This window comes from Dendrobates tinctorius, unplaced genomic scaffold (genome assembly GCF_039654945.1).
Source record: "Dendrobates tinctorius isolate UK_male_01 unplaced genomic scaffold, ASM3965494v1 ptg000164l, whole genome shotgun sequence".
Classification (NCBI taxonomy): Eukaryota; Metazoa; Chordata; class Amphibia; order Anura; family Dendrobatidae; genus Dendrobates; species Dendrobates tinctorius.
Window position 1 is genome coordinate 10,314,910 of NW_027361831.1, and position 20,868 is coordinate 10,335,777.

General features: G+C 43.4%; 1 protein-coding gene across 2 annotated transcripts in view; it reads right to left on the reverse strand.

Annotated features, from left to right (window-relative positions):
* LOC141053025 (uncharacterized) overlaps window positions 1-20,868 on the reverse strand; it is a 94,937-nt gene that overhangs the window by 11,231 nt on the left and 62,838 nt on the right. For both annotated transcript variants that reach the window (XM_073550358.1, XM_073550357.1), the window contains exons 2-6: window positions 17,972-18,103; window positions 17,663-17,842; window positions 17,456-17,579; window positions 17,275-17,372; window positions 16,980-17,076 (exon numbers count right to left, since the gene is read on the reverse strand). In XM_073550358.1, the coding sequence (XP_073406459.1) occupies window positions 16,980-17,076; window positions 17,275-17,372; window positions 17,456-17,579; window positions 17,663-17,842; window positions 17,972-18,103 (631 nt within the window). The remainder of the gene's footprint in view (window positions 1-16,979; window positions 17,077-17,274; window positions 17,373-17,455; window positions 17,580-17,662; window positions 17,843-17,971; window positions 18,104-20,868) is intronic.

The window sequence follows — 20,868 nt, forward strand, 5'->3', positions numbered from 1 at the left end:
AGTGGCAATCTTGTAGTCAGCACTATTTCTGATGCTAAGACTATGGGCATCATGAAGATAGTGCAGGAAGAAGGCGCTCATGTGTTGGGCGCTCTCGTAAGCGGGATAACACTCAATGTTGCTTCCTCCATCCCCTCCTGCCAACCATGGACAACAGAGAGGGGATCATTATCCTTTTCATCTCCTGACTGTTGCCCATCCATTTCCTCTTCCTCCTCAATTTGTTGCTTGGCTCCTGCATCTTCACTAAGTTTATCTGGTACCATGAGATCTCCGTAAGCCACCCTCCCATGGTACTTGCCTGTGTGACAACAGTCCGGATGTTACAGATATTGTTATCCCTTCCTCAACCTCCTCTGCTTCCACTTCTTCCTGTGGGACCACTACCTCCTCATGCAGTCTATTTAAAGTGCGCTCCAGTAGATGATCGGAATAGTGATGCTGATGATGGCATTATCAGCACTAACCATCTTAGTAACCATTTTGAAACTGTTCAGAAGGGTGCAGAGGTCCTTCATCTGTGCCCACTCCATAAGCGTGATTTGCACCACGTCCATACTGCGTTGACCCAGGCTATGCAAAAGGACATACTGAACCAGCACTTGTCGCTGCTGCCACAGTTGCTGCAACATGCGCAGAGTTGAATTCCATCGTGTCGGAATATCACAAATCAAACGGTTTACCGGTATGCCGAAAAAGACCTCTGTAGCAATGCATGTCGATGACCTGCGAGGTACTATCAGCAGAAGTGAGCACAGCGTAACCTGTGCTTTCTGCAGCAGCGCATCTGGCCCAGGATAGTGGCAGAGAAATTGTTGTACCACCAGGTTGACCACGTGAACCATGCAAGGCACAAGTGTGAGGTTACGCCAGCGTAGGGCCGCCACCAGGTTCAGTGGAGACACCCATTCCTCTAACTTGGCCTGGATAGCAGTATGGAAGAGGTAGTGGTGGAAGACTTTACGCTACTGGAGCTGGGATTACCACTTCTGAACTCTCCAGTGTTTGTTTCCATCCATTCCAGGATGCTTCTTGAAGTATATTTGGGGTCAATGTCCTGCTGGAAGACTCATGACTTAGGATGCAAACCCAGCTTTCTGACACTACACTGCAACCCAAAATCCTTTGGGAATCTTCACATTTCATTATGCCTTGCACACAGTCAAGGAACTCAGGGCCAGAGGCAGCAAAACAACCCCAAAATATGTTTAAACTTCTACAATATTTGACTGTAACTACTGTGTTTTTTTCGTTTGTAGGCCTCATTCCATTTACAGTAATAAGTAGAATGATGTGCTTTACCAAAAGGCACTATCTCCATCTCATCTATCCAGAAGACGCCTGCTGGCCCTCTAAAAATAGTCTGATACGCACAAACTGCCCTCTAATGGTGCTAAAGAACTTTGAGGTAGTAGGGATTACATTAGCCTGCATACTAATGATAGCTTTAGTCTTCTGGTTGATAAATAAGATCTCTGAGTATACAAGGCTCAGCAGGTTTAGTTGAGGGAAAAGATTTTTACTGGGCTAATAAGAAAATTTGGGGCACATTAGTCTGCCTATAGTTAATTGGATTTGCTCTCTGGTTGATATATAGAATTGCTGAATACGCTAGGACTAATTATAGAGAAGTGCCATCTCATACTGAGTACGTAGAGATTTAGTGTTAGATGACCAGGAGGGTCATGGCCAGACCACTAAATAGTTAACCTTCTTATCAAGGTTCCCATGGGTTTGATGCCTATCAACTGATCAGTTTCAGTTTAGGACACGCAAGTTCAAACATTGAGCGGGAACCTCATAAAACAACGGGATGCAGTCTATGTCGGCATAGATATTGCTAAGCAGGAGTGATAAAGAAGAAGTAGACTTGTTGAGATGTGGGCACACAGTAATAGCGTATATTAAGAGAATAAGTGAATAGCAACCAGAGAAAGAGGCAGATAGAGAGATACGGTCTAGGTGCGGCCTGTACATTGAGTTAGCGAAGTGCAGTCAGTACGGGTCTGCAAGCCATAGGCATTTTACACTTTAGGACAAGCCAGGAGAATTTTTCGCCCCAATACAGTCAAGTATCAACCAGAAAACATAGATAGGATTTTTAGCAGGAGCACCAGGAGGTGATAAGCTTAAGCAGTTAACAGTTTACTGAATCTGTGTGAAGGAATGTGAATGACCTTTGAGACTCTCTGCTGATAAGTGGAAGTGCATGATCTCATGTGTGAAATTCTGTTGTATTGCTTGCCGTGTGTGTGGGTGTGTGTGAGCCAGATATTCCATGAGAAAATGTCGTGCCCTAATTGCACATTTGGATTAATGTTGCTTATATCTCCTGAAGGTTGGAGAATTGTCAAAATTATACCAGGAGGGTATATCCAACAGCTCACTGGTTTTGGATTTCTGTCAGACAGATTTCCAGAGTATAAAGTGTTTAGGCTCAATGTGCATGGTATTCCTGCAATTCCCTGGGTCGACGGAATTTCATTAAGTGACATAGAAAATTATAATCTTGTCAGATGTCCATTAAATAACGGGCAACCAGAGACGTACCTGGTTGAAGCGCAGCTTGCCGCTCTGCTCACTGGATTCACATTATAGCATAATACGTATTTGTAGAAGGTGTACAGCTAGTTTTTCATAATGTCAAGTTTTTTTTTTAGAATGCATGTTGATAAGAAAGAAAAAAAAAAAGGAGAGGCAGATGGTTCAAGGTACAACGTTGCCTTTGACTTGAAGCAGTGTTAGATATCCATGGAAGGCAATTGTCAGGTAGTAAAGATAAGGAATGCTTTTAGTAAGTGTTAGAGAGGAAAAAAAAAAAAAAAAAGAGGAACTCCCGTTATATGTGTAATGGAAATCCACCACTCTGCCCCCTATTCGGTATTAATATGGTGATTTCCAAAGGGGGGGAGAAGAGAGGAGAGTCAGCTATTTTTAAATATTTTTAATCCATAAAGGTATCTCTCATTAATCTGGATTTTGAGTTTTTCTTTCCGGAAGGTCCAAGAACCTGGTTGTATGGCGATCACACAGCATGAGATAGTAGAAAGCAGAACCACTCCTCCCTCATAACTCTACAGGGGAGGTGGAGTTGACGGCACTCATTGAGGCGTTTAGGGGGCTTTAAGGTAAGCAAGACACCACATATACAAGTCATTGTTTTCAGGTGAACCCACAACTGCAGCCCCATATGGGGAGGAAAGGTCTTTTCTTACATCAACAGGCCCTGGAAGAGGTTGCCATAGTGGAAGTGAGGGTACATATGAGAAGGAACCCGTGGAGCACGAAGCAAACAAAGTGGCTGGGAATCAGCCAGAAGACCAAGGTACTGGGAGACCCCTGAGGCGCCTCCACTGGTCATGGTGAGCATTAAAGATAACCAGTTAGACTTAAGTATCTTACAGGCTCTGACTCGGTCACCAACCGGGGAAGAGACTGAAGTCTGGTCGGAAGCTGGAGCTCAGAACCGTGGATGGTGGGACAGTGGGTATGTTTGCCAAAATCCTTGCACCATGTGATGGCTCATGACTCAACGCACGTGAGTGAAGACAAAAACTATGTGCTCTGAAGAAAGATGCTGGGTCCACCTGTTTAGCTTTACATTAACATAGATTAGATGCGCACAACACAGATAGACTAGAAAGATGCCATAGACATACACGTGCGCCTGGGCCCTCCTATCCGTTTCAATGACTGCAGATTGACTTCATACAGGCTGCCCAAGGTAAGATGTATGAAGTATGTGCTCGTGTGTGTTGATCTCTTTTCAGGGGACTGGAGGCCTTCCTGATGTCAGAAGCTACCACAACTGAGGTACTCTTTTGTCCACATAGATGTTGTAACTATTTGACAACCCCTGCAGCAGGTCCGGAGTCCAAAAGGGACTCCCATTTGTGTATAAATAAGTTTTTGATTCTATTTTAGTTAATCCAGACATTGGTTGCTGACCAAAAGACACGAAGACCACTGAAGCCACTGGTTGATGGTCCCCGCTAAGCCACATCCGTAGAGTTAAACGGAAGACCGGTCTACACAAGCTACTATGAGGTCCTGGAGTGGAAGAATATGGGTCCTGTCCCTGATGATGTTGGCAGCTCTACTGCAAGAAGGACAACTGGACGAGACACTTCAGAATAGCACATCAGTAACCTTGTGGTTTGACACCAAGGCAGCAACAGCTACATTTAGGGTGGACTTGTGTCAGATAGTGAAGTGTCAATGGAATCTTAAATTTGGGAAGAAGAGTAGCAACCCCAATTATAAATATCTAACAGGAGTTGAAGGGGCGGTGGTATATATCTGTGTAACTAGACCTGGAAATGAGAACTGTAATTCTTGGTCAGATGCAGCTTGGAACACGGGAACGTCATGGGGGTATAAGCCAGAGGAAGCCATGACTCGTGTTAGTTCATCAGGAAAGCCTCTCCTCAAGAGGATGAATATTGCTGTACCCATTCCAAAATGGGGTTGTGATCCAGAGGTTTTGGACTGGAGATTCTCTTGCAATCCTCTCCTTATAACACTGGATGAACCCTCTCTTGGAGATGAAGGTCTCTATGTATTGGGACTGTATACCCCAGGTAGACAGGTTCAGCAGGGAACATTTTGGTTAAAAGCTGTTCCTGCACAGGACAAGGAACAAGAGGAGGACAAACCCCAAAGGTCAGGAGAAATGTTGGATGTTGATGGAATTGGAGAATTAGGCTATGAGGAGAAGTTAGCCGTAGAAACAGGCTACACAGAGAGGAATGAATGGTTGCTATGGATGAAGTATACTACAGAGCAAAATAACAAAACTGATTGTATTGCATGTGCAACCGCTAGGCCCCATTTAGGGACTATTCCCCTCAGATATTCAGAACAGGATCAAGTAGACTTACAGTGTATTCTAGCTTTGTATAATGCCACATATGACCCTAGTGATAATGTTCTGTGTCAATCTCTATCAGTCCGGTATCCAATAGCAAAAATTGATCAGGTACCACCTAGAGTTTATGCATATCCAGGTGACTACACTTGCTTCCTGAGAACAGGACCAGGAAGATGGGTAGGAAATCTAACTTCAGAGTTTTGTCACAACACCATCCCAATAAATACAGATACAGGAGGTTTTAAAGCCAGTTGGTTTCAAAATCAAACTATAGCAAGGAGTGATATATGGTGGTTATGTGGAGATATGAAATTGAGGCCTTGGTTGCCACCAGGTTGGGTTGGCAGCTGTGCTCTAGTTCAAGTGCTCATGCCATTTAAAATAATTTCATCAGAAGAGATTAAAGGAGGTGGAATGAATGTTGAAACCCTACACAGAAATAGAAGGTCAGTACCTGCTGGGTCCTTTGATCCTAGAGTTTATATAGACAATATAGGGGTACCCAGAGGGGTACCGGATGAGTACAAGGCCAGGAACCAGATAGCAGCAGGTTTTGAATCAATTTTCTTTTGGTGGGTGACAATTAATAAAAATGTGGATTGGATAAATTATATTTACTATAATCAGCAAAGGTTTATAAATTACACAAGGGATGCAGTAAAAGGGATAGCTGAACAATTAGGCCCAACTTCTTTAATGACACATCAGAATAGGATGGCTTTGGATATGTTGCTAGCGGAAAAAGGGGGCGTGTGCAAGATGTTTGGAACGTTTTGCTGTACCTTCATCCCCAATAATACAAGTCCAGATGGGAGTATCACCAAGGCATTGGAGGGTCTTACATCCCTGTCCGAAGAATTGGCAGAAAATTCGGGTATCAACAATCCCTTCATGGACTGGTTGGAATCCTGGTTCGGTAGATGGAGTCATCTTGTGTCCAGCCTCCTCATCTCTCTGGCAGTAGTAGCAGCAGTACTTGTGACCTGTGGATGCTGCTGCATACCATGTATCAGAGGACTACTTCAAAGACTGATTGATGCGTCTATTACTAAAACTATGTATATTACAATGAAACCTTATAATAATGATTATGAACAAATGGTTTGAGGTTGAGAATTAGATATGATCTCCCTTTCCCTATGGGGAATTCGGCAGAAGAAGGGTTAGGAAGTCCGACACTGGCATTAGGCCTTTGAATGTACCTATATGTGAATGGTAGAGTCATATCTGTTCTCAAAAGGGGGGACTGACAGGGAATTCTGTATGTCCTTTTAATATCAATGTATTTCTGGGGTCTTACATGCATACTCTGTATATGAAAATGCTGTCTCATGATAATGATTACCTATAACCTTATTCTTCATAAGAAATTGTACGTGATGGATAAACTGTTTACTGCACCCAGTTGGACATTGAAACTACACGTCCACATATTAGGTAGATACTGGGGCCATGAATACTTAGTAAGACAGGTTAATGAGGCTAATGGAGCTATAACTGTCATGAGGCTAGATTAATGAGAATGATATTGGGGTCTTGTGTAATTTACCCAAGACCTATTAAAGCTTTCAGCACGTCTACACAAATACTAATAATTAACAGCCGAGTACAATCTGATTGGTTAACGAATATGAATATGATTGGTTGGAACCATTTATGCTTACTGTTGAATGATCAATTGTCCAATGAAATGTGATGATGTAATGTTACCGCCTACTCGAATGAGCATATAAGCTACCTAATTAAATCAGGAAAGGGGGAACATCCTGCAGATACATACCCTGTCTCTGTGTGTGTTTGTTCTCCGCTACTCGAGTAGGCCTCAGACCATAATCTGGCAACCTTCCAGCATATCGATCTCCCATTGAGAGATAAACATCAAATCACAAACTCATCAGGGCCGTCAGATAGCCCTCTATAAATTGTGAGGGCTGCCTGCTGGCCCTCCAAGTTTCAAACTTTACAGTATTAATACAAAAAAGAAAATGTGCCCACCTCAGATGTATAAATGATATTACAGTAGCAATATACAGCTATTTAAAGCATAGCCAGCTGCTCGCTCTCCAAAAATGCTGGCCCTCTAACAATAGTAAGGGCTGCCTGATGGCCTTCTACAAATAGTGAGGGCCATCACCTGAAAAAAACCTGTGATTTTCAGAGTCCTTCCTTCATAAATAAAACAGGATGTGTCTGATTGTGACGTCCATCTGCGAGTCTGGCCTGCAGTAAGACAACACCCTGAGCAACCCTGATACCCTTTACCCCTATACAGGGATCTGGATTTACAGCAGAGCCCAGGAGGTAGCTGTCTGAACAAGAGCAGTGGACCAGAGCAGGGCGGTCGCCAGAGAGGTGTTCCAATACAGGACCACAAACGTAGTGGGATCCGAGTCTAAACCAGTCGGGCAGCAACGGTACAAAAACAGCAGACAGAAGCAGAGTCAGAAATCCAGGCCAAGGTCAGAGTCATAAACCAGGAGGGCAGCAGAAGTACAAAATCGTTAGGCAGAAGCAGAGTCAGAAATCCAGGCTGAGGTCAAAGTTAGTTGTAGTAATTCACACAGTAGCACGCAGGGGAACCAAGAATATATCCGGCGGCTTGCAAGACCAGTCCCAAGGTATTTGAGGGATCAGGTCATCCCTCACAGGTTCCTGGACTGGTGATGTCATTAGGACCGCCCCCAGGACCAGGCTAGATGGTGATGCAGTAACCCCCTGGCGACTGACAGAGGGGCGGAGCCTGCGCCCACCAGATGCCTGCGCAGGAGCCCCTTCTCTGTCACCACCATAACTCACGGGCGAATCACGACACCTCCCAGTGGCCAAGGCAGGAACAGCCGTCCCCGAGTCTGACGGTGAAGTGGCGGTCCGGCGCCTCCTAGTGGCCGCGATCGGAACAGCAGGCCTCGAATCTAACGGTGACATGACAGACCGGCGCCTCCTAGTGGCTAAAGCCGGGACCATAGGCCCCGAGTCTGACGGCAACGTAATAGAACCACGGCGCCTCCCAGTGGCCGAGGCAGGAACAGCCGTTTCCGAGTCTGACGGCGAGGTGGCGGTCCGGCGCCTCCTAGTGGCTGTGACCGGAACAGCAGGCCCCAAGTCTGACAGCGACATGACACTGATCATGTGTCACACACCACATGGCCAGATAAGGTAGTAAAATGTTAAAATTACATTTCCTGGTGAATGTTCTTTTTTCACCATTGAAAGCAATGCAAATGTGCAAAAATGCAGCAAAAACACTACGTGTGAACATAGCCAAGGTGTGGAGGAGCATTTTTTTCTCTTATTTATTTTGCCTGATATACAAGTCATTACCATGGAAAGAATGTGTTGGAATACATTTGGTGCAACAACTCCATTCCTGTCTATGAGTGTTTAGTTGCTAGGTTTGTATGTTGTTCATAAAGTTAGAACAAAAAAAAACTCCCAGAGGTTCACACAGGGATAGCATATGACTGTATTTCCTGTTTTTCCTGTGTCTGTGTATGAGAGAAGCAGCCTGCTGTAGATGCTGCACAGATAGAGACACACAAATGATTTATTCCTGATCTATTAAGCTTATATATTGTTCCTGATTGTTCCTGAATAAAGAAGCTCTGTTGTCACACGCTTGGAGAGTAACCTGAATAATACGCTGCTAACAGAATGTTTCTTAACATTTTTTTTCCTGTAAAATCCATTTTATCTTCGGCTTTGTATGTTTTATTATGAGTCCGTAAATAAGTGGTAGAATACTCTGACAACATTGCTCCAAGCAGCGACCTAGGATTAAGAAATTCTTCCAGGGGTCTTCCCCATGCCATTTCAGCACTGATTTCATCACTTTGAGCAATTTTTAGACCCCTTCAGACCTCTGGAGGGAGGGGGCTCGCTGGAAAAAAGCCCGACTTTCCCATTGACTTCCATTATACTCGTTACTCGGGTCTAGCACCTGAGCATTATGATTTGCTTGACTAGAGTAATGAGCACCTGAGCATTTTAGTGGTCGCTCATCACTAGTCAAGAGGACTTTGTTGAATATGTTGGCAGTGAAATTCAAGTCTTAGGGTACCGTTACACTTAGCGATGCACCAGCGATCCCGACAACGATATGGTTCGCTGGTGCATCGCTAAGTGGTCGCTAGTGAGCTGCCACACAGGCAGATCTCTCCAGCGACATCGCAGGGGTCGGGGGTCGCTACTTACCTGTCAGACGCGGCGATCCTGACATCCTCCCGCCCACGTCCACGCGTCGCTCGTCGGCGCCACAGGAAGCCCAGCAGGAAGCGCCCGATGAGAAATGGTCCAGGGAGTTCTAGCGTGACCAACGATGAGCAGCGGGGGAGCGGGTCGGAGGTAAGTATCACATGCAGCGATATCGCTAGCAATATCGCTGCAACGTCACAAAATCGGTGACTTTACAGCGATATTGCTAACGATATCGCAGTGTGCAATGGGGGCTTAAGTCTGAATTAACTCTCCTGTGCACTCTAGTATGTAAATATCTTCACTAAGATATTCTTTGTATTTTCCCAAAGACCATGGGGATTGGAAGGTGCACAGGTTATAGTTATTACAGCGATCAGGTTTCGAAGTTGAGGTGGAAAGTGAGTGAGGGATGCCTCCCGAAATGTCATGTCCAAGAGTGGATCATCTTCGATCAGACCTCGCTTTTGGCATGCCTCTTGTAAGTTTGACACAGTTCACTATCAACTGTTGTTGATAAATCTTTGAAAGACGTTGGCGTGCAGACAGTGTGATGCAATAAAGTAGGTAGCAACACTCTGCGTTGTTTGGATGAACTGTATACAGATGTCCAAGAGCATCACTGGAATGTCCCACCCTTGGACCCTTGCACCTGGTTTCCTCTTGCAAAATACTTTTCTCAATTTATTCCATGTATAATATTTTGGAATGTCTGAATGTAATAAAGTCCTCACAAATGGATCTGCTTGACACAGGGTAAAGAAAGATGTTAATGTTGTGTTAGGTGGTTGAGCTCTTTCATGTGCATTGTTGGCAGTGAAATAAACTTGTCCATTTTCAAGATTGACGCTGAATTGAACTTCAGTCAGATGTCTTTCATGGATGGGAAAATTTAGTAATCGCCGCACAGATTTGTTACTACTTATACACCTTCCCATCTGATAGAGCATACTCTTATCAGATGCACATTTTTGATTGTTGCTGAAAAACTGTCATATCACTGCCCTTGTTAGTGTGTTTGTAAGTGTATTTGATTGACTTCACAGAACTATAATATTCTATATTTACGTGCTTGACAAACATTTTTGAAAACAGTGGAGTGCAATGTACAACCAATTGGTTATCTATTTCAATATCAGTGTACTGATTAACCCTTTTAAATCAGATTGCTGCGGTATATCCTCCCTGTCCAGATTTCCGTCTTTTATGAAGAGGATATTCATCATCTCCTGTCTGTGTTTCTTCAATCAAGTTGCAAGGATACTTTTTAATGCATTTTCTTTCCTTCATGCTTGGCCATCTTGTGTTAAGTGACCCACAAGGCCCATGGATCATATTTTTCGAAATAGTTTAAAAAGAATACAGGGTCTTCTTCTGGTTTTGGAAGCTGAGCTAAAATAACACTGTCAATTTGATCAGGGAGTACCGTGTCCTTTAGCCATATCAGTATCTGTGCATTCAGAAAACCTCTTTTTTGCAACTCAATTGAATACATCAAAGATCGAGTTTCAACAAAAATGTGACACTTTTGTAATTACTTCCATGACCTTGATCAGTATTTGTTAAAAACACCCTTGCTGTTGAATCATGTCAGTCATGGGGGCCTTGATCATTCAGAAGCTCTTCCCTTATCTCTGGCCAAGTTGGATTACACATAACTGTAATAAACAAATCTGGATGGCCATGTAATTGAACATATGTCATGGCGTCCTGAGCATACTCATGCATATGTCTGGGACTTTCTGTAGTTGTAGTTGGTAAAATAACCATACGCCCAATGTCCACAACGTTGCCATCATTAGTAACAGCATCTCTTAAATTGTATCTCTTAATATTTTGCAGAAAATGCTCGGACTCAGGAGATGTTCCTGACATGTATGAAAAAAGTGGTTCAGGAGGTAGATCTAAAGGTGGCAAACTGCCTTTGCCATTTGAGCAGCACATACCAGATGATTCCAAGTTAAACTGTTTTGCTTGACAATGCTTGCATATTATGTCCATTTTGCCTATTATGACGTTTAGATGTGACCTTTAGGCTGTGTGTCCACGTTGCATTTTTGTAAGCGTTTCCGCAGCGTTTGAGCCGGCTCAGACGCTGCAGAAACGCTTAAAAGAAGCTTCCTATTCAATTGAATGCATTTTTGGCTTTTTGTGCAATGCATGCGTTTTTAAACGCTCAGGAAGCGCCTAGCGGCTAAAAACGAAGCATGCTCATTAATTTCCGCATTGCTGAGCGTTTTTAGCCTTTTCCAATGTTCCCAGAAAACGCGTGGAAAAAAAGCGTCAAAAACGCGCATTTTTTGTGCAAAAACCGAGCAAGAAAGGCGCGTTTTCTGGGAACGAGATCAGTTTTCTGAGCATTTAAAAACGCTAACGTGGGCACATAACTATAATCCTGAATGGAGTCGTTGTGAAATACTTCCAAACTCAAGTCAGCCTGCCTACATCTTTGCATAAGTTGCATATGTCATATGCAGTCATTTTGACGACGTTCATCCTTTTCTTTTATTCAGATGTTTCTGCATCCCTGGATTCAGCCTGTCTCATACCAATTCTCTTCCTGAAGACGAAGTTCCTGGTGTTCAGATGTTTCAGCTTCCCTTGATTTAGCCTGTCTCATCTGTTTTTCCTGAAGACAATGTTCCCGTTGTACAGATCTTTCAGAGAACACCAAGATTGGCAGATTCGACATTGGCACCCTGTGATCTTCATGGATGAGATCAGGTTCACACTGAGCACATGTGACAGAGTCTGAAGACGCTGTGGAGAACGCTCTAATGCCTGCAACATCCTCCAGCATGACCATTTTAGCAGTGGGTCAGTAATGGTGCGGGGAGGTGTTTCTTTGGAGGGCCACACAGTCCTCCATGTGCTAACCAGAGGTACTTTGACTGCCATTAGGTACCGGAATGATATCCTCAGACCCATTGCGTGACCAAATGTAAGTGCCCTGGGTTCCTTCTGATGCATGACAATGCTAGGCCTCATGTGGCTGAAGTGTGTCGGCAGTTCCTGTATGATGAAGACATTGATGCTATGGACTGGCCTGCCCGTTTCCCAGAGCTGAATAATAATAAATAAATAAAAATCTTTATTTTTATATAGTGCTAACATATTCCGCAGCGCTTTACACACATTTTCATCACTGTCCCCGATGGGGCTCACAATATAAATTACCTATCAGAATGTCTTTGGAATGTGAGAGGAAACCGGAGTACCCGGAGGAAACCCACACAAACACGGGGAGAACATACAAACTCCTTGCAGATGTTGTCCTTGGTGGGATTCAAACACAGGACCCCAGCGCTGCAAGGCTGCAGCGCTAACCACTGAGCCACCGTGCTGCCCATCCAATCGAGCACATCCAGCTGTGGGAGGAGATCCCTCAGGAGAATATCCGCCGACTCATCAGGAGCATGCCCAGGCGTTGTAGGGAGGTCATACAAGCCTGTGGAGGTCACACACTACTGAGCATAATTTCCTTGTCTTGAGGTATTTCCACTGAATTTGGATCAACCGGTAATTTGATTTCCCCCTTTGATTTTGAGTATCATTCCAAATCCATACCTCCATGGGATATTAATTCTTATTTACATTGATCATTTTTATGCTTTATTGCTCTCAACTGGAATATTTCATTCAGTGATATTTAATATGTGGTATTTTAGTGTTCCCTTTATTTTTTTGAGCAGTTTATATTGAGGGACATAATACGTGTGTGGGGTCATAATATTTGGATAATATCACCATATGACTGCCTTGGTGGAGGCAATTATACTATATGTGGGCACAAAGGAGACATAAGCATTTGTATGGGGGACACATAGGAGAACATCACTACTGTATTGCAATTTATTTTTGGGAATACTGTTACAGTAGTACAAAAGAGAGGTACTGATCCTGTACAAATGAGGGGAAAGTGTCATGTGTCCATTATTCCTACTTCTGCTAAACTACTGCATACACATAAATTAGCATGCTTAGTCTGAAGACAGGTGAAACGAGGGGTTAACTTTACTGACGTGTTACCAGAGATGCCTGTATGGCAGAACTCATATTTCCCTTTTTTGATACTCTAACAGTCGTTTACTTTTTGGTCTACTTATAATGTACATTTACTAGGTCAGGGGTGAGCCATTTATTTTTCCAAGGGGCCACATGAGCAACTGGCACTGCTGTGGAAGGCCGAACCAATCGACTGAACTTAAAGGGGCGGTCCGAGACAAAACGTGAATTTCATCTTAAACTCTATTTAATCTCCTTTACTAATGTATTTCTATTAAAAACTCCCCAACGATCCCTTTCTTTCTTGACTTCCAATCCGCTTCTTTTTTTTTTTTAACTTCCTATACTCAAATGGTACGTCACTGCATTAGACTCTGCCCTTTCCCTGAAACGATAGCGCTCTACTTAACATGCATCAGTTGTAAATTCTGATGTATGCTCAGTTTGAGCTCCCTGCGCTATAGTCCTTTGAATGCACAGTGACAGTGTACTCCCTCACATGCTCCAAAGAGAAGTGATGAGCCAACAAGAGAGTGCACTGTCAGTGCAAACTGTAAGGAGACACCATGACAAGCAGGGACTAGCCCAGCCCCTGAAACAGAGGTCACTGATGACGCTTCACTTCAAGGTGGGGAAAGTAGCTGTGGCAGTACCCGCACCCTCTGCCCACTGATGATATGCTGCATGAATATCCCAACATGCACAGGGATTCTCAAACGAAACATCATTGGAAGTAAAAATAAAAACAAAAAATAAAACAAGAAGACTGGAAGTTTGAGTAGAGAGGGAATGGAAGGGAATTTGTAATTGAAGTATATTAGAAAAGAGATTAGATTATTGGATTAAATAGATATTTAGTATGAAATTCACCTTTGGTTTCAGAACAACCTTTTAATTTTGGACAATAATAATTGTATCCCTTTATAAAAAGCAGTTGATTATATGGTTTTGATTAGCTGCTACTGATATGGTTAAATTTACATGAGCCTATAAAAAAATTACCGTATTTTTATAAGATGCTCCGGATTATACGACGCACCACAAATTTTGAGGAGAAAAAATGAGAAAAAAATATTTTTTAATAAAATGGTGATGCCTCTTATAATCCTTGCATCTTATTGCTTACCGGGGTTGGTGGCTGCGGTGTAGCGGGGTCCCAGGCTCGCTGCTGGAGGAGGCAGGCGTGCAGTGATGCTGCAGGCCGCATTCAGGGATGAGGGGGGCTCAGATGTGTGCCGTTGCTGCTGCAGGGTCTTGTGCTGCTACCGGGTTTCTCCGCTTGTCCGGCAGTTGCTGGCCGGTGCTGCGGGTGTCTCCGGTGCCCAGCGGTGCGGCGTTGCGTGCCCGTCGATGCCAGGGGCTCTGCCAACATTGTGCGACAGGCCAGAGCCCCAGCATTTCCTCGGTTCCCTGTGTGCGCGTGCTGTGGTGCCGGTAAAAAAAATGGCCGCCGGCGCGTGCGCAGATGGGAACTCAGAACCCAGTTCTCGAGAGACGAGATCTGAAATCTCATCTCTTGAGAGCTGGGTCCCGAGATCCCATCTGCGCACGCACGGCGGCATTTTTTTTTACTGGCACCACCGCGTGCACAAAGGGAACCCAGGGAAAATGGCCACCGGCGCGTGCGCAGATGGGATCTCGGGACCCAGCGCTCGAGAGATGAGATTTCAGATCTTATCTCTCGAGAACTGGGTTACGAGATCCCATCTGCGCATGCGCCGGCGGCCATTTTTTTACTGGCACACAGGGAACCGAGGAAATGCAGGGGCTCTGGCCTGTCGCACAATGTCGGCAGAGCCCCGGGCATTGACGGGCACACAACGCGGCACCGGAGACACCCGCAGCACCTGCCAGCAACCGCCGGATGCCCCCGATCACAGCTTAGGTAAGGCATGTCCGCTTTGTAAGACGCACCCCCGTTTTCCCCCTAAATTTTGGGGGAAAAAAGTGCGTCTTACAAAGTGGAAAATACGGTATGTGATTTTCAACCCGAAAATAGACAACTTTTCAAGTGTATTGTCATCCGTATAGCATCCAATTTTACACATCAGAAGTGAATAAAATTTACAAGAACAAATATTTTCCTATGTTAGTAATGGAAATGTATCCTTAAAGATCAGATTCTATATGGATGATTCATATGGGATCCAATTTTTTTTCTGCATACCCATAGGCGAGTATCGTCCAAAATACAGAAGAGACCGGTGCTTGTTCTGATGTTCTTCACACGGTCCATATTAGGGTATTTTTTTTTCGCAGATAACACTTGGAGCAGAAATAAAGTTGTGTGACCATAGCCTGATAATACTTGTTGCAATAAAACTTATTGAAGAAATTATTAGCAGTTGGTCAAACAATAAATAAATTGAAAGCATCAGAAAAAATGTTGTTTGTCCACCAGTGTTGAACAGGCATATACCCACATCACATGAGGGGCAGGAAGTGACAGGCAGGGGGGAATCCTTATTGTAGTCTATGTAGTGGATGTGATAACTTCACAGGAGTGGGGGTTAATCCTTATCTACTCTGCACAGGGTATACAATACAGTAGAATAATACACAAGCACAGTCCCTTTCCAGATTAGCGGGCTGGACAGGAACAGCCAGAGGGCCAGATGACCCCATGGGCCGCAGTTTGCCCAGACCTGCATTAGATGACCTCAATGTCTCGCTGTTAGCGGCTGCTAAATGGAAATCACTGATTATCTCCATAAAGGGTGGGATATTTTATAATCTTGTCGTCATGTATTTCCTTCTGAAAATAAAGTAATGATTCAACTGTATGTCATACACCCATCCTATTTGACCCCACTAAGATGGGTTCGGATGGGTAGATTACCGACCTCTGAATACCTGTGATGTCTCGCAAATTCGTCACCTGGTACCTTGATATTTTCTCATTTTAGTTAGCTGTAACCCCCTTTCTATCACCTGTAATATTTCCTCTTATTTCAGTTGACTTAAAGGGAACCAGTCACCAGGTTTGGCCGATATGACATTAGGCCACCACCTTTCAGAGTTCGTATAAAGCATTCTACAGGGTTGATATACAGCTCGATGCCAAGTAGACTGTGTGGATGATGCAGGGACACGTCATCCACACGAACCAAAAAGGTAGACCGCGATCATAAGAAGATGGAAGGCGCCGGAGCAAGAAGAGCGACACCCCTCGGGCCGGATCACCCTGCAGGTGAGTAGAATAAAAACTATTTTTATTCAGCTACAGATTGGATTATGGGCAGATATACAGCATTATAGAATGCTGTATTTCAGCCCTGAAAGGTGGTGGCCATACCTGGTGACAGGTTCACTTTAATAAGGAGCTATGGCAACACTATACTAAGGCTTTTTTACATGAACCCTATTTCTGGGCATGACATTAGTAGCTATATCTTGGATGTTAGATTCCCCACCAATACTGCAGGATTCTAGAAAGCAACATCACCCTCTGCTATTCCTTAGTCCACCATACAGATATTTTGGCAGCACATTCTACATATTCAGTAACTTGGATTTTCAAATAATAGATCTGCACATGTAAGGGTCAGTGTCTTCTAATTCCAGGGGGTAGGGTGATCCTCCCAAATGTAAGCTTTGAACAGTACAGATCTCATTCCCACAGAAGGGCGACCCATGCCAATAAGTAATGGGGGAAGTTTCAGGTAAAGGAACATGTAGTAGTTGAACTGCAGATTAGAGACCACAGGATTGTAATAATTCCAGGGGGTAAGGTGGATCCTCTGAGCCAAAACAGATCTCATTTCAAAAGAAGGGCTTCCAATGCCCAAAGTAATGGGGATAGTTTTAGGCAAAGTTATATGTAGTGGTTAAACAGGAAACACCAATGATAAAGAAGCTACAACCGGTAATAGAAGAATTTGTGACGTCTCTGCATTTAGTGGTTACTACTCACCAGGGTAGTCATATGTAGGAATCTCCTCTTTACACCATTCATCATCATCACCCCTCACGTATGTCTCTGTAGTATTAATATGGGTCAGATCTTCACCCTGAAACAAGTATTGTAAAAGTCACAGACAGATGGAGAAGTCACATCTATGATCAGCTCTAATCCTGCCATCTCCACCGTTCTCATTACACAAGTATAAAACATATAATACTGGTGGATAAAACAAGACTGAGCACAAGACCTTCACAGCCGTCTACACATCATAGGAAAGATCTCATGACACCTTCTCTCCATCTACCTGATGATCCTGAGGAACATTGGGATCTATTTGTTTCCAGTCCTGTGGAAGAAGAGGACGGGGACATCTGTCTGGTGTTGTCCTCATACTGGATAGAACTGGAGGAAACACATACAGGTACTGAATTCCTTTTTTACATACAAATAATTATTGGCCGTGAGTATATAGTCCTGGCTATTACCTGGTGATGTGAGGGACTGGGGAACATCCATTATGACATCCTTGTACAGATCTTTGTGTCCTTCTAAATACTCCCACTCTTTCATGGAGAAATAGATGGCAACATCCTGACACCTTATAGGAACCTGGCACATACAATGATACAGTCATCCCCCCGATCCCTTCATAGCATTACTGTATAATGTCCCAGCTTTCCCAGCAGTGTCACCTCTCCAGTCAGCAGCTCAATCATCTTGTAGATGAGTTCTAGGATCATCTGGTCATTGATGTCCTCATGTATCAGTGGGTGAGGAGGAGTCCTTGTGATTGGGCTCAGGAGTGTTCTCCATCCCTCAGACACAGGGTCCTGACAGCGCCCCATAGAGGTTTTCTTCACTACTGTGTAATCCTGGTTATGGAGAGACACATTAATAAATCTCACTACAGACATTTCCAGAGTCCTCACCTCTCCAGTTCTGTCCATCTGTTATTCCCATAGATAAGAATGATGTAATGTGACGTCATCAGAATCTCTCACCTCTCCAGTAAGCCGGAAGAGGATCTCTAGGGTGAGGTGTAATATCCTCTCCACCATCTTGTCTCTGTCCATATTCATCTTTGATGGATCAATCAGTAGATCTCCACTAAGAGGTTCTAATATTGTATGGATCTGAATTGGAAGAGGATGAGCCGATGTAACATCAAGAGTGGGAGATGAGGGTTGCATTGACAATCCAACACAATGGGCAGCACTTTGGACACATTTTATAAGTGGTCATAAACTTGTAAATAACTCATGAAAGAATAAAGTTACGTTACAACCAATCACACCATTGTTTTTCTTGTGAAATTCTTAATAAGTTTGATGTATCATATGACCCTCTTCCCATTGGAAAAAAGAAAGTTGGAAACAAAATTGCCAACTTCAAAATGTCCGCCATGGTCACCACCAATCTTAAAAAGTTTTCCCCCTCCCATATACTAATGTGCCACAAACAGGAAGTTGATATCACCAACCATTCCCATGTTATTTAGGTGTATCCATGTAAATCTAAGATGTGGTATTTTAGTGTTCCCTTTTTTTTTGAGCAGAGTATATTGAGGGACATTATAGCAGTATGGGCCATAATAGTTGAATAATATCACCATATGACTGGCATGGTGGAGGCAATTCTACTATATATAGGCACAAAGGAGACATAAGCATATGCATGGGGGCACATAGGAGAACATCGCTACTATATTGTAATTTATTTTTGGGAATGCAGTTACAGTATTACAAAAGAGAGGTACTGATCCTGTAGAACTGAGGGGAAAGTGTCGTGTCCATTATTCCTCCTTCTCCTAAACTATACATAAATTAGCATGCTTAGTCTGGAGATAGGTGAAACGAGGGGTTACTTTTACTGACGTGTTAGCAGAGATGCCTTTATGGCAGAACTCATATTTCCCTTTTTTGATAATCTAACAGTCTTTTACTTTTTGGTCTACTTATAATGTACATTTACTAAGTCAGGGGTGAGCAATTTATTTTTCCAAGGGGCCACATTAGAAACTGGCACTGCTGTGGAAGACCGAACCAATCGACTGAACTTAAAGGGGTGGTCCGAGACAAAATTTCATCTTAAATTCTATTTAATCTCCTTTTCTAATGTATTTCTATTAAAAACTCCCCAACGATCCCTTTCTGTACTGACTTCCAATCTGTTTTTTTTAACTTCTAATACTCAAATGGGACGCCACTGCATTAGACTCTGCCCTTTCCCTGAAACGAAACATCAATAGTGACGCCTATTGCTCTACTAAACATGCATCGGTTGTAAATTCTGACGTATGCTCAGTTTGAGCTCCCTGCGCTATAGTCCTTTGAATGCACAGTGACAGTGTACTCTCTGACCTGCTCCAAAGAGAAGTGATGAGCAAACAAGAGAGTGCACTGTCAGTGCAAACTGTAAGGAGACACTGCGACAAGCAGGGACTAGCCCAGCCCCTGAAATACAGGTCACTGATGACGCTTCGCTTCAAGGTGGGGAAAGTAGCTGTGGCAGTACCCGCACCTTCTGCCCACTGATGATGTGCTGCATGAGTATCCCAACATGCACAGGGATTCACAAACGAAACATCTTTGGAAGTAAAATTAAAAACAAACATAAAACAAGAAGACAGGAAGTCTGAGTAGAGAGGGAATGGAAGGGAACTTGTAATTGAAGTATATCAGAAAAGAGATTACATTATTGAATTAAATAGACATTTAGTATGAAAGTCACCTTCAGTTTCAGAACAACCTCTTAATTTTGCACAATAATAATTTTATCCCTTTATAAAAAGCAGTTGATTATATGGTTTTGATTACCTGCTACTGATATGGTTAAATTTACATGAGCCTATAAATAATATAATTACTGGATATAGAGTGACTTGTGAAATTATTCACCCCTTTATGTTAAATTACAACCGGTGTTTAAATATTTTTGTAATCCCATTTGTGTGTGATGCAGCAGCACTTAATAGTGTATGTTGGTGAAATGAGAAAAATATAGGCATTAATTAAAGTTATGAGATCAAATAACTAAAAATCTGAATGTGCATATATATTCACCATGCTTAGTGAAAGGAAAGTCCACCTGCGTGCAACGAGATCTCCAAACATGTTAGGGACACAGTTGTTGAGAAGTACAAGTCAGGGTTGGGTTGTAAAAAAAAATCCCAATCTCGGACAATCAAATCCATTATTATGAAATGGAAAGAACATGGTACCACAACAAACTTCCCAAGTGAGGAACATCCACCAAAACTCTCAGCCCGAGCATGGAGGGCATTAATCAGCAAGGCAGCACAAAGACCAAAAGGTACCAACCAAAGAATGGAGTATCTGTCCATACGACCACAATAAGAGTACACTCCATAGGGGTTGTCTTCATCGAAGAGCAGGCAGAAAGTAGCCTTTACTTTCACAGACAAATTGTAAAGGTCATTTTGAGTTTGCCAAAAAACATGTGGGAGACCACCCAAAGATATGGAGGAAGGTGCTGTGGTCAGCTGAGACCAAAATTTAACATTTTAGCCACCAAGGTAAACGCTATGTATGGCGCCAAAACCAACACAGATCACCCCAAGAACATCATCATCCCCACAGTGAAATATGGTGGTGGCAGCATCATACGATGGGGATGTTTTTCAGCAGAAGGGAAAATAGTCCGAGTCGTGGGGAAGATGGATGGTGCAAAATACTGGTACTGTTTCAGTCTGTCAGTGATTTGAGGCAGGGATGGAGGGTCACCTTGTAACAAGACAATGATCCAAAGCAAGGCTCGAGTGGTTTAAGGAGAAACGTACATATTTTGGAGTGGCCTAGTCAAAGCCTAGACCTTAATCCAATTGAGAATCTGTGGTCAGACTTAAAAACCATCTAACTTGAAGGAGCTGGAGCAGTTT